Below are 15,213 nucleotides of genomic sequence, written 5' to 3'. Positions count from 1 at the left end.
CGAAAATTTTAGAGGGCAAGCAACAAATTATTAAGCTCACGACAAAAAAGTATTTGTGTATTTTCTTTCCCGATTTCACATGCTTGAGCAAAAATTCGAGTTTCGTGAGGCACAAATGAAACAACATGATCCCAGGGGAAATCAGCAGGTAACATTTGTGCCACCTAAAACTGGTCTCTGTTTCCGAAATTTCCAACATATACATTTCCCCAAAATAAGGGCCACTTTTCCTTTGACTTCAAAGCCTTAGCAAGCTACTACATTTACAAGTCAATGAAATAACTTGGTTTTGGTCTCAGTAGTGTAGGGTTTAAGTTTGAAAGTTTGCATAGATAGAATTTTAAGAGACTTGTTTTTCTTCTCTTCTTTCATGTTATATCTTAATTCTTTACTTTCAATATTGAAAACTGATTTTGTAAATGAGAGCTTTAGTGAGTTTTGTATAAGCTGATATGGATTCATATAAAATGAAACGATTATAAAGACCTGTACCAACCAAAGAGGGAAAGAATTCATCCATGGAGCTTCAGGAGCTTTAAGCTAGATACTTTTTATAGCAAGTTAAAACCTTATAAGTAAAACCTGTCTGCCGGATTTAATATGCTTCAAATTTTAGTTGGCTCACTTCTAAAGAATTTTAATTTAATACTAGCTAAGTTAGAAAATCTTTCACAGCTTCCCAGAATCTAAACTTCATTATGGTCTTGTGTATTTCTTTGATGTGGTAAGAAACATTGTTACTAAAGGATGGATTAGAAGGACAACTCTAGAAATGAAATATCAAGCTACACATCACAAACAATTTCATTGAATACCTGCTTCACACCTCTCAAGGATACAACTTGTGAAGCGTGTATAAATAAGATTCTCATCTTTATGATGAATAACTTTCTGCACCAGAGATGCAATTAAAGGTAATTTTGATTGATTTGCTTTCCTTTTGTTATTTGCATTACCTTAAAGTTCAGTGCATTATTTGTGACCCATGATATAAAGAAAGGTTTGCTTGGCAAATGTCAGGAGCCACAGGCAAAGCAATGAGACGCAATAAAAATGAAAGTCCCTCAAAAGAAAGTCATTTAATTAAATTCTATGGAAATAAAAAGCCCATCACACACAAGGACACCTGTTTTGCCTTATCCAATTATCAATTTTATTATTTAGAGAGTATGAAATAAAGGAAAAAAGTCATTTAGAGCTTTCGCTTGATAAATGCTGCATGTTAAAGACTTTATACCGCAGACCTAATTATGCCGAATTGTGCTCCTTTGTGTTAGCAGCACAAAATGTCATGGTTTTAGACAAAGGGGAAACACACATGCTGATAAAAAAATTATATTGTAATGCATGATATTTCTTTGGATAGAAGCGTCAAACGTAGAATGCATTTTGTCTAAACTAAATTCAAATTATTTCCGGCATATGCAATGTAATGATTTGTACAGAGCCCCTAAGGTGACATTGGAGTAAGAAAATCGAAAGTTTAGTTTCATGCTAATGCGAAACTTTCGCGCGCACATGTGAAACTATCGTGCGCGCACGTGAAAGCGAAAGTTTCACGTGCGCACGCGAAAGTTTCACGTAAGCACGTGAAACTACCACGTTTAGTTTCAGGTGCGCACGCGATAGTTTCAGGTGCGCACGCAAAAGTTTTCCGTGAGCACGAAACAGTTTCACGTGAGCATGGGGGAGTTTCAAGTGTGCACGCGAAAATAAACGTTACTTTTTGCTCCATGTCGATTTGAGATATACAGTAAATACAGTAGTGCTACAGTGCATATACAGTAAATGCTATGTATTCTTTTAGCTTTAGGGTTACAGTGACTCCATCAGACACAACTGGTGTTTATACTTTATTACCAAAAATACACTGGCAAAAATCATGACAATACAGAACAAATAAATAATTGTGAACAGAACACTAATATAAAAACTGGACCTTCAATACTTCAAAGCAGCATCAGAAGGCCTTTTAACGGCAAGAAACCTCTCCTTTGGCATGGCAGCATGTAATGTGCTTGTTTTGCGTTCCAAATGCCAACCATTCCCTTACACCCATTAAAGACCTTTTTTGATACACTTTGGCTAGTCAAAGGTCATTTTTGATTTTCATACTTTTTTGTCTGATTTCGTTTAGTGTTTATACAAGCTTTCAAAAATAGAATTCCTCTAAAAATTTCAGTTTTCTACATTATGTATCAGTCGTATACAAAACCATATTACAGTACAATGTACCCAAAATTCCGACGGAAAAATGTCCTGATTAAAATGTCAATGCACTCGTTGCTGGGATTTCTCTAAACTTGACGAAATATCAGTTAAAGATGAGGCTGCTGAAATGGAAGGCACACTTGTGGCTAAGATCATATCCTTGTTACACAATTAAGGTTTAATTGAGATAAATATACATTTCAGGTGCATTGCAAAAACTGCTGTAATTCCAAATATAGCAGAATGAAATGAAAAAATGCCTGTCTATGGTAGGTTCTTGATTCATTTGATGCATCACATTGCTGATGTGTTCCAAATTAAACGCAACCGCTGAAACGGAAATTTAAACGCTTTAAAGACCAATCACTCTTTGCCGGCATTGCATTTTAACAAGACTTGGAAATATGCACATGCAAAATGACAAAACATATCCTCTGAATGTTCTTTGTGCTTAAACATTGGATTGGAGGATAAAGCAATTTCTAAACTCGTGAAGGTTTCTGAGTATCAATTTTCATTAGGATGAATATGTTAAACTTGATTGCAAGGTTTATATGCAGACCATGTAACTATTTCGATCACACTTGCAGTCTGAAATGTAAATTAGGCTCACAGTATAATAATCTGGTGTGTAAATTCCTATGATTTAATTTCTTCAGTGGGGAGAAGTCTGCATGAATTATGAGCATCCCTTTATCATATTAATTTTGCATTTAGACTGTTGACATACAAACGTTAAGTGCATGCAAATTATATCTTGGTAAATATGCAAAGACCAAATTCAAGGTAAGCAGGGGTGGCTTGACAAATGGGATTCAGTAATTGAGAGGGGTAGTGCTCGAGCGAAAATATACGCCTTAACTATAGATTTCCAAACCCAAGACCTTGTTATGAATTGCGAAGGCTTTCCTAAAGATTACAGCAGTGTGATTATGATTTAAAGGAATAAAGTACATTGGTTCAGTGTGCCCTTTATCCACGTACTGCAATAAAATGATATTGAAGAAAAAAATGTCTTTAAGTTTTGGCATTTAACATTGTAGTAACTTGAAAGGGATTTTGATATGCATATTATTATTAATAACATTAATAATAATAATAATAATAATAATATAGTTGGATAGAACAAGCCCTTTGTTAGAATGAAAATATATTTTTAAGGGCCAGTATTCCCATGTTTTAATGAGAAAATACTACTGTTTATATACAGTATTAAGATTCATTCCCAATAAAGACCACCATATAGCACCAAAAAGACCATAATTCAAAACCAGCTGTCTTATCTGTATTAACATAACGGAAGGGAACATGCATATAAAAATAAATTAGTTTGATAAATATCAAAATGCAAACACTGACACACATTAGAGAGCACGAAGGAAATCTGCCTCTCTATGTTCAAACACGGCTTGATGGCAAGTGCCAACTTAAAGGTAAACGCACATAAGAACTATAGATATAAATAATATTACAGTGAATAAGAGAAGCTGCCTTGGATTCATGTGTGGACTCTATGTTAAAAAATATTCTTAACAGATGAGGTATTAAATGCCTTTGAACACCATTAGCATAATTCACAATGAAAATGACACTTTCCTGTGCTAAAATAGCAATTACACTTAATGACACATTTTTGACTAAGTCTCTTTAAAATTACATGTCCATGGTCAACAAAAGAAACATAAATTAACAGCGAGAAGGAAAGAGAGAAAAGAAAGAAAGTAAGAAAGAAGAAAAGGAAAGACGACATTTTGACTGTGAAGTTGTGCATGCTGCTTGTCTAAGCAGGTATAACAGAAGCCCAGTATGTGTGGTGGGTCACTGGCGGCTGCTCGTCTCTTTCGACTGATTTTCCTGCTGCTCTTTGCTCAGTATGATGTTGATCAGATCTCCCTCATGCTGCTTCATGTGCTCCATCAGCTGCTCTTTACTGGTAGACTCAAAGCCACAGATACAGCAGCAAAAGAGCAGCACACAGTATTCCATACCTGGTCGCGCCTGCCCTGAGCCACCCCGCCACGGCACAGCCCTGTTGGGGGAGGACCTGATGGGGCTGCCCTCTGATGTCCCTGCAGCAGAGGTCATCTCAAAAGACTGTTTGTCGTCTCTGCTTAAGACAATATAAGGACGTTCTGCTGCAGTCTCAGTTGTTGATTTCAGAGACATTGTAGTTGATCTTTTATTCCGAAAAATATGAAGAACAGAAACAAACTGTTAGTCTAGTCAAATTGTAAAGGGCAGGTTTACTTAGTAACTTAGTAAGGAATGGTACTACATCTTCAAATATTGACTAGACAGTATGTTAAAGGGACACTCCACTTTTTTAAATATGCTCATTTTCCAGCTTCCCTAGAGTTGCTTATTAGGTCTTCGCTTTGATTTCAGTGCAGATAAAGTTGCTGCCCAGGGTTGCCATATCTGTGGTTTTAAAGGACAAGTTCGGTATTTTGCACTTGGAGTCCTGTTTTCAGATTGTTTATGATGAAATAGAGGGGTTTTGACTGGGGTTTCGACATATGCGGGTGCCCCGAGAATTTTCGGGTGTTTCTTGAATCACCTCCCACCTCTACAATGGATTTATAGGTGCACTGGAACGGTCCTTCCTAAGGTGCATTGAACTTTCGTTTGCAAAGACGTGAAACTCACCGAGTGGTCAGGGGTGTTCACTGGCACGCTCACACAAAAATCGCTGCAAAATACGCACTCCAACGGGTTTTATCGTAGTTTTTGCCAACTCCATTGACTTGTATTAGATGTGCTGTGAGGTACGGTATTACTCCGCCGCCGGGAACTTTGTTTCTATTCTTGCAATTGGCCATGGCAGATTAGCGCCACCAACTGGGCTGGAGTGTCTATTATTCAAGCTCTCGGCGGAAGAATGTACGGGTGTGAGGCGTTTGGAAAAATAGGTCCAAAAGTTAACAACGAATGATAAACCACTTGTTGGAAAACATCTTTTGCAGCGATTTTTGTGTGAGCATATCAGTGAACACCCCTGACCACTCGGTGAGTTTCAGGTCTTTGTAAATGAAAGTTTAATGCATTTTAGGAAGGATTGTTCCAGTGCACCTATAAACCCATTGTAGAGGTGGGAGGTGAAACACAAACATCCGAAAATTCTCGGGGCAGCCGCATAAATTTCAGTCAAAACCGTTCTATTTCATCATAAACAATCTGAAAACAGGGCTTTAAGTGTAAAATACCGAACTTGTCCTTTAAACTAATGTGGGTTGAAGGTGGAAGGATTTTGTTTATTAGCTGTCAATCTTAAGGTAATATGACAATGGAAGGGAACATGCAACAATTTACTACTATACAGTGATTATTTTAAGATTTTGGTCTATGTGCTAGTTCGGTTATGCAGACCTGGCAACCCTGTTGCTGCCCATGTAGTGTTTTAAATCAATCCTTATGAGGAATCGTATCTTTGTAAGGGTAATGCCTCAGCTGTCCATGTAGGAAGTAAGCTTAATTGGTTTTAGAGCAGACCCATCACATCCTAGTCCAATAATGAATTGTCCCTTCTCACCGGCCGCTCTGGGAAATGGCTTCATTGATGGCCTTGTTCACTTGCTCGTAGTTGTAATTCTGATCTCCGGCATGTTTCCACATGTGGGATTTGAGGGATGGTGGGTGACTACACACGTAACCACAAAGGGAGCACCTGGGACAGAAGATAAAGATTAATGGCCAATCTCCAAAAAAGTGAATAAAGGTCTGCATCATCTTTTGCACAACGTTCCCTTCTTTGTACATATGAGCCATCCCACCTGTACTGCTCCAGTAGCTGCATGGCTTGGTGTTCCTGTGGGTGTTTCTTCATGTGACTCTTCAGGCTGTTCATATTAGTTGTGGCAAAATCACAGCTGCAGCACCTAGGGGGATAATGCCAATAAACAATAAGAGAACCATAACGACTTGGTTTGAAATGAAACCCACCGGGGCACCTGTCAAGTGAGGTCAGGTGTTTTTTGTTTGCATGGTACTTTGCTGTTTATGTGGCTGCGTGTTTGAAGTACTGCATCTGAAGTGCAATGAAAGGCTGTTGGGCGTCTACACATAAAGGATTGCTTGTGATAAATGCGACACATTCGCAGACCTTGAATGAATTGTGCGGCTCTGTTAAAAGGACGTCGCTCTCAGCAGCTCCGTTTGAAATGATCGGGCGAGCAGAGCTAAAGCAAGATGTGTCGACACGTACAAAGAGACCATAATGGGAGCCTAATGCATTCATGCGAACTTGCATGTGATCAGATCTGTGTGTTTGTGCTCGTAGTGCAGAGGAAAGGATCTTTCATGTATACAGCTGCATAAGGCCTTCCTCTTAATTCAATAAGTGAAGGCAGAAAGGCATTTTCCAGAGCATCACTGCACCCTTGTGGTGATTTCTATTAATGCTTTCATTCCCTGTTAGATTTAGATTAGATTTTATTATAACTTTTACTAGAGTATTATACCTATACCATAGTTTTTTATGCTAAAAACCAAAAGGATATTAAGTATAGTAAGATTATGTTCCATGAAGATATTTTGTAAATGTCCTACTGTAAATATATCAAAAATGTATTTATCAATAATAATACGAGTTGCTAAAGACTTCATTTGGACAACTTTCAAGGAGATTTTCTCAATATTTAGATTTTTTTGCATTCTTAAATTCCATATTATCAAATAGTATCTCAACTAAATATCTATCCCAAAAATGAACACTTTTGACTGCACTGTAAAAATTCATTGTTGCACTTACATTAAGTTTAATCAACTTGAAATTACAATTAATTTAATTTGCTATAAACTAAAATAAAGTTAAAAAGCTAGTTTAACTTAGAGGTAGGGTATCTGATTTTATCCAGAAACATTTTTAGTTATACTGGTTAAAAGTCTCCTCACATCCTGATAGCAATCACTATGTTAAATTGGTTAAAGGTGCAGTGTGTAAATTTTAGCGGCATCTAATGGTGAGGTTGTGAATTGCAACCAACGGCTCAGTCCACTGCTCACCCCTTGCTTTTGAAACACATAGAGAAGCTACTGTAGCCACCACCGGACAAACATGTCATCGTCAAAGACAACTTAGTAAAAAAAGTTTGTCCGTTAAAGGCTTCTGTAGAAACATGGCGGCCCAAAATGGCAACTTCCATGTAGGGGGACCCTCGGTGTATGTAGATAAAAACATCTCATTCATTATATGGTAATAAACACATAACGGTTCATTATGTAAGGTCTTTATAAACCCCTGATAATATAGTTTTGTATATTATTTTGCATTTCTGTCAAGAGATCCTTCTAAAAATTACACACTGCACCTTTAAATGTATTTTAATAAATACATGTCATCTGTGAAAAGCGTAAGACCAAAAAATGTTCAACAAATCATTAAATTCGGACCGAACGCAATAATTGGACGCATGCAATTTTTGACCCTCATCTGTGAATGTGTTTTGCATATGCCACTGCGCAGCCTGTTCACGCAGACACCATACGTCTTAAGCATGTTCATGTGCGGGTGATTCTCACAAAACCATTGAAACACCACGGCACTAATGATTTTAGCTTTAAAATGTGTAATATAGTAACATTAAAAAGCATCGGAATTAACACAATACTGTGTTCTACCTTGCACAATGTGTGATTTCAACATAAGAATTTATAATTGTAAATTTTATCTCATTTTCTGCTGAAATTCTCATTACCGCAATGTGTCCGGCTGTGTTTGAACATGCGTTATGTAGTAATTGAATCAAATTAACACAAAAATATTAAGAAAAAAATAAATGGATGTTTTGCTAGACTACTTTAGATGACAGAAAAAATATTTACTGAATATTCATGTATAATAATAATGAAGAAAAATTAGGAAAATGATGTGTCCATGCCTGATGTTCTCATCCTCCGCAACTCTTTTTGAGAACAGTTTAAGCACACATACAGAATTTTAATAAAGTTTGATTATGAGTGACCAAGCACATGGACCAGTTACTTCAAGATGGCTACCAGGTAAGATCATTTTTTTACAGTTAATTTGAAATATTGTCTTGTCAGAATGCTTAGACGACATTTTGATTATCATTACCGCAACAGATGATTATTAAATGTTAATTTAATTAATAGAAGCATAATACTTTGATTTTAAATGCATGTGCAGATTCTCCAAATTATGTTCTTTCAGGTTTGTCATGTCATTTTGAAAATATGTCAGTGTTGATGTTTTCTGACTGTTGCGGTAATGAGATTTTTTAGGACTAATTTTTTAAATTATGTTACAAAAAGTGTTAAATGATAAGTAAAAGTTTTTAAATTAATGTTCCCATTTACTCCAGACTTTGTTTTTCAATGTCTGGTGGGAAAAAAGTAAATTTAAGCAATTTTTACATTTTCATGCTTGACATTTTTAAAACCAAGTTTTCGTGAGAATCACGAAATGCAAGTAGGCTACCATTAGCATTTTTCAAAATCAGATACCCTGCCTTTAATGCATATAATTCATAGCAACTCCTTGCTAGTCAAGAAAGTTGATTAAACTTAAACATTTAAGTGCAACAAGGATTTTTTTACAGTGTGGTTTTGTGGTTCAGGGTCACATATATGGTGCTTATTAATTTGCTCTTCTTGCATAAGAACTGAAAAAAAATCCAAACATTTACTCTTTACATTGAATAAGCATGACTAAAACTTCACCTGTATGGTTTATCGGAGCTGTGGATTCGCCGATGGTTGCGCACCCCAACATATGTGGAGCTGGTGTAGTCACATACATCACATTTGAAAATGCTTTGTTCATTGGCTGGATCTAAGCAAGAGAGAAACACAGTGAATAATTTACCTTAAAATCTACCGCACTTGTTTAAATGAACAAAACAGACACAAATCTACCAAAATAGAAAGTCATTCTCTGTAAAACCAAATGCCATATTAGACATTAGGTTTAATGGAGAAAAAATAACAGGTCAGCTAGTTTGGAACACATCAGCTCTCCACCTCTCAACTGCTTTTATATTGTAGGTTGGTGCTGAAGGCCATCCTTACCTTCATCTGCAAGCTTTCCTGCAGTTTCTTCTGCAGTTGCTGTGCTTTCAGTGACGTGTGTCAGCGTGGCGCTGATGTCATCTATCCCGTGCTGATCTCTCTCATGGTTCCTCAGCTGACTCTGAATGAGATATTAATAAAACCATCATCAGTTTATCATAAGGAGGAAGTTTATTAATAAAGCTGCAATGGAGGAGCAGTGCCCTACAATATTAGGAAGCTCTGTGCAAGGACAGAGTCTAATCCTAGCTCCCTATTTATAAAGATTGACACCTGCACAAATGTGTGTTTTTCTACCAGAGAGTTGTATAGGTTTTCTCCATCACTTATACTTTACATAGTGTACAAGTACATAGTATACAAGTGTAATTGGTAATACATTTAGAATATAATACCCAAATAGTTTATTTTATAATCTACTGCTTACCTTGTAGTGGAAACTCTCGCTGCACTGTTTGCAGCTGTACATGCGACTCTTGCAGTGGTGGATCATGTGACGCTCCAAATCTTTGCTGTCACAGGCGATGTGCTCACAGATGGGACACTGGTAAGGCTGCCTCTGTCTATGCACACGGAGGTGCTGCTTTATGTAGCCCTTGTTCCCACTGCTGTAACGGCATAAGCGACAGCGGTAGGGCCTCTCGCTCCCGGCAATATACTCCACAAGACCCTCAGTAGCGGTAACATCCCCAGGTCCAGCAACACCTGCAGAGTCTCCACCACCGTGTTGGCTTTGGGCATTGTCTTGCAGCTCTTTCAGAATATCCTCGTCAGAAGTATTCTGATCTGACCGCTCCTGCAGTCGCTCGATGACGGTCAAAAGAGACATACTGATGCCAGCTTTGGATGGGCCCTCCACCAGCACATCTTTCGGACCTTTAGTACCCTGTAGGCCATGGTTAAGAAGAGCAGCTGCTTCTCCAATCACACCGGTGAGCTCTCCAGAGGACGTCTTAGGGTTAGCAATCTCTATTATTCTCTGGCCTGTGTCGGGGCTTTGCGCATTTATGCCATGCATACTCTTCACATTTGTTCTGCTAAGCTCAGGTGCCCTCATGGGCATGGCCACTAGCACCTCGGCTGCCAAAGAATGCAGCCGTAGAGACTCCGAATAAGTTCTTCTGCGAACTGGTGGCACACTTTCATCTGAGGTAGACCCTGATGACACCGTCTCCTTGTCCTGTTGTGGATCATCTCCACTCCATCCGTTTGCAACCTGCTCCTCTTGTTTGAAATATATAGGGTGGTGATGGCTCTCCATCTCCGGCTCATCGGATGCAAGAAGAGTCTTGTCTCCTCCTACCTCTGGACTGAGGAGCAGAGACTTGCTCGACACCGGTTCTTCGGCACAGGGAAGACGTTCAACAATGACGTTGACGTGGCCTGCACTGTTACTGCTGCAGCTGATAATCTTTTGGGCAGAGGACAGAAGGCTGTCAGAGCTTCCTTGTTGACTCTCCGTCTCCAACTCCAGTTCCATTTGCGCCTCTGGGGTCACCTGCTCCTCCACTAAGGGCTCCTCAGTGTCTTTAATATGGTTAATGACAGGTACCCTGGGTTCAATTGTTTTCGCAGCTACGGTCTCTCCGTGGCACTTCACTTCTGGTGAAGCACACAGCTCTAGCTGGAGACTGGATGAGCCATGCAGCGTCTGAGTTTTATTTTCTACAGCTGCAAGGACTACAATGGTGTCTTCCTTTCCTGTTTGAAATAAAGGTGAACTGGAGCATTGGGTTTGTACTGTCAGAGTTTCGGGACACTCCGCTTCATCTTCAAATATAGGGTAGGAACAGTCTACGAGGCCAGCGTGTCTCCATGCGTGGGTCTTCAGATTGCGTTGCTGTCTGCATTCGTAGTTGCAGATGAGACAACGGTACCTACCCTGCTCAAAGCTGTACCACTTCTTCGGTGTGGATGTACCCTCTGATTCAGCTTTCAAAACTGTCATTCCTTGCTGAACGTTCCTCACTGACATTGTCCCTCGCTCTTCTGTGATGTTCCTCCCATGGCCCCCCTCCTCCAGGTGAAGTCTCACATGTGCCACTAGGTCCTCCTGGTGGTTAGAAGTAAACTGGCACTCTGAGCACATGAGAATGAAGTCAGTGTGCTGCTCATCGTGGTGAAGCAAATGCTCTTTTAACAACTCCAATGTGGGCGAGATAAATCGGCACATACTGCACTGGTAATAAGTAACAGTCCGAGTGCCTAGACCGGAAGGATCTGGTTCAAACTCCTGCCCAGGTGTGCCGGTGGATCCCGGGTGGTCCTCCATCATCTCTCGGGTTCTCTTACAAGGTGTGGCCCCACTCAAGCTGTCTCTGTTGTCTGGAACGGCTACAGAAGCACAGGCCATTGAGGGTCTCTTTTTCCCGGAAACCGGACACTGCCGGGGCCGCTTCTCCACAATCTTGCTGAGCTTCTCAATGACCTGAATAAGAGAGTCAGCGGCTTGCTTTTGTTGCTGCCGTTGCTGATCTTTTCCATCACAAAGATCAGGAATGAAGACGCCATCCTGCTGGGCTCTGGACTGAGGCACAAGAACAGCTACACCACTGCTGTCCTCCATTCCTGGAATATATAAAAAACAAGAAGATCACAGATAAATAAAATATCCAACGAATGTCATGTAAGCACAAATATGCAAAGACACAGCTCATGTAATGCCCGGATCTTGCATTTATTTTAAGGTTTATGTCCATCAACTGGCAGAGGCCCCCCTTACATGTTTACAAGAATAGCCACTGCTTCACAAACCTAAAAATATCACCCATTGGGTACTGTTTAGTACAGCTGTTTCTTTTTCATGACAAATTGGGTGGTTTTGTTTTGACATTCAAGTAACCTCTTGCTTTAGTTCATGAGCATTGATTTTAAACAAGGGATGTTTTATATATATGTTAATCTTAACTATGACTGTCACACAAGCTAGCATGTCTGCTGTTACTGTACTTACATTAAACATCTAATGTTATTTGAACTATATTATAGTTTTTTAATAGTGTTCATGTAGCTCAGTTTACCAATGCAAGGGTCAATCTGAGGAACACAGTGACAAAAAGGTTAAGACTTAATGCACTGTAAATCACTTTGAATTAAAGCGATATCAAATAGTTTGCAATTAAATTTTACATTTGAAATACAGACAGAGGAAAAAGTTAAGTATTTTTTTTCACTTTCACTCTCTGTTTGTAAGACATTTCCTTAAAGTAGCCTACTTCTTCATTTTTGAGCCACAGTCAAGGGGAAGTTCAAGAGAATGACATCAAACCAAAACACAGACACGTGGAGTACAAAATACACATAAACACATTGTGTATCACAGCAAATTGATCATAAGTACTAGAGAAAGTAAGAGACGACTGTGTGGCGATTTCTATTACCATAAAAAATACTACATATATTATAATAATGAAAAATAAAGACTGGTGTGTTATGGGTTTATACAAAGAAACATGTAGCAATCTGATGCCTAAAAATATAAGTAAAATCGTACACTGATGACGAAGGGGTTAAAAGCATAATCTTAAACACTCTCTGTCTTTCTGTGCGACAGAATGACGAGCTGATACACACTTAGTAACAGAGACCTGACAGCCTCTTAACACGTGCAAATCTGAACACAGTTAATCGGTTTCAATGGTCAAATCCTAAAACTGCACAAGGTGTGCACGCTGGAGAACATGGTGTCCGTAATAACCGTGGAGACGCAACGTGAGAGAGGGGCAGGACATTTCTGACAACAGCACACACATGTACACACTCACACTAACATGAGCTGCAAAAAAACTATTCTGGCGTTTAATAAACAGCTCAGATCGGTCATGCGACTGTCACATTCATGGCATCGCTACTCACTCATGCGGCAGTTGTATCTGATCTTTGGCCTCGGTGCTTGTAATTCGTAGCTTTTATTCCTGTGCTGTAAAACTGCTTCACTGTGCTCAAAATGGCGAGCATGGAGCTGCGATCACGTGACTCGAGTCTGGTCATGTGACCATATGGAGTGACATCAGCGGCGCTATTTTTACACTTGGCATAGCCGTAGGTGGACGGTAACGTCGTGGATGGCCATTTCTCAATCGGAGGTCGCATTTGTATTCTGCATACGTCTTCTTTCAGAATATTAACAATTATAGAGTTGACTGTTGTTCTTAGTTAATCGTAAATTGTTGTAACGTTAATGTGCTTATTACTTGCATATTTAATGCTTAATTGTCCTTAATAAACCAGGCTTGGTGACGTATGCAGCCTGCATGCGACCTCCGGAGGCTGCAGCTTTCCGATTGAGAATCGACCGTCTGTGGCATTCCAGACAACTCGGATTTAGAATATTTCCCACATCAAAACCGACAATTGATGTTCGAAATATCGTAAATCCAATTTATCTTGAATGCAGCATGCCCCCTATATTTTTTATCACTTATTTCCCTATGTGTTTATAGTTTTTAGAGGTTTAATTTGTGTAGCCTACTGTGAGTATTTTGTGTCTTCCTTAAAGTTCTTATCATGTACAGGTTATGCTTTATTGTTTTTTACAGTAAAAATTACATTTTCTTGTATTAAAAGCCTAAAATCTGACGAATACTGCTTTTCCACCCAGATCTATTATTTACCCAAAATGATTGACTGAAAACATTTAAGCCCATTATTCAGACTGATAACATTGTGATCCTTTTAATTAATGAATTTGACATAATCTTCACAATCTCTTGAATTAATTTTTATTAATTACATATACACGAGTTCACCTGCACCCATCTAAATGATCTTAACTGAGATGCAGGCTCTTTCCGAAGTTCTGTATATCTTCATCTTTAGATTTACACTTAATTACTCAAATTACTATTATTCTATAATGTTTATTTTTATATAACTATAAATGTATTTATTTAAATATATATGCAAAACAAAATACATCTAAACTTTGGATACTACCCTGCCAAAGTTGATCCTTAATGGTGTTTTGCTCGTAGGTGAGTGACACTTCATAGTCTACGTGTTGTGCTTGGGTGATAATTAAATTCCAACATACAAAGACTGGAAATGACTTTACGTTTGTTAAACGTCCCATATGGTTTTCATTTTTAAGTAAATTAGCCGTTAAGTAGATCTTTCTACATCATTAAGTGATAAATAGGAGCTCCACTAGGGGGCTGTTCGTGTGTGTATATTGAATATGGACACCTGTGCATTTCCAAAGTGCTCTTTCAAAGCTTCTGACTGGTCCCATCAATCTTTAGAAATTACCCAACAGAAAAATACAGTTTCAATGTCAAACTATGGAAAATGTGATAACTGCATCAAACAAAACAAAATGACTTTCACAGATTCAATTATATACCTAATAAAACACATTATTATAAGTGTTTTGTAGCCTGCCACTATGGGCTACATAACTGCAAACAACCTTACATCATATGTAAAAACTTTTGAAAGAACACTACAATCGATATGTGCTTTGCTTTGTGTTACTGTATAACACAACCTACAGTGTAAGAATTTCCTTTCAATCTTTTTAGAAATGTTTGCATATTTTTCATACACATAATGCTCTTTCTTTCTGCAGTCCTCTAAACATGGGGGACTGTGTAGTCCAATGTTACATGTTTACAGTTAGACACGACTGTCCAGGTTCAGTATGCTTCTGAAAAATTTGTGATTATTATCTGCTCACACAAAAACATTAATACTGAACTAGATTTTGAAATCACACATTTCTGATTCGGGAATGGATGCCTTTGGATGCTCGTTTTAAGATAAAATGCAAGCAAGGCATAACTGCAAGGCAATGTTTTAAGTTTGTAAAACAGTCTTGTATGGTGTTGCTTATCTTTATTGTTAAGCAGGTCAGTGTGGGAGTTTTTTATACCGGGTGAGGAATGTACTGTGTTGGATTTGCAGTTGGTTACAAATATAGCCAGTTTGTAGTTGGAATGTACACTATCTTGCATTTGTTACAGATGTTTTCTTTTCTGC

General features: G+C 38.5%; 1 protein-coding gene across 1 annotated transcript; it reads right to left on the bottom strand.

Moving 5' to 3' along the window:
* Positions 1-1,840: 1,840 nt before the first annotated feature.
* znf507 (zinc finger protein 507) lies at positions 1,841-13,247 on the bottom strand. The gene is made up of 7 exons (XM_055208501.2): positions 13,093-13,247; positions 9,665-11,805; positions 9,238-9,358; positions 8,890-9,001; positions 5,982-6,086; positions 5,741-5,875; positions 1,841-4,387 (listed from the first exon to the last, which is right to left on the bottom strand). The coding sequence occupies exons 1-7, from the start codon at positions 13,094-13,096 to the stop codon at positions 4,030-4,032; spliced, it is 2,976 nt and encodes a 991-aa protein (XP_055064476.2). The 5' UTR covers positions 13,097-13,247; the 3' UTR covers positions 1,841-4,029.
* Positions 13,248-15,213: the final 1,966 nt, after the last annotated feature.

Source organism: Misgurnus anguillicaudatus, chromosome 21 (assembly GCF_027580225.2).
Source record: "Misgurnus anguillicaudatus chromosome 21, ASM2758022v2, whole genome shotgun sequence".
NCBI classification, from domain to species: Eukaryota; Metazoa; Chordata; class Actinopteri; order Cypriniformes; family Cobitidae; genus Misgurnus; species Misgurnus anguillicaudatus.
The sequence above is the reverse complement of the archived record's forward strand: the minus strand, read 5'-3'. Positions and strand labels throughout refer to the sequence as shown.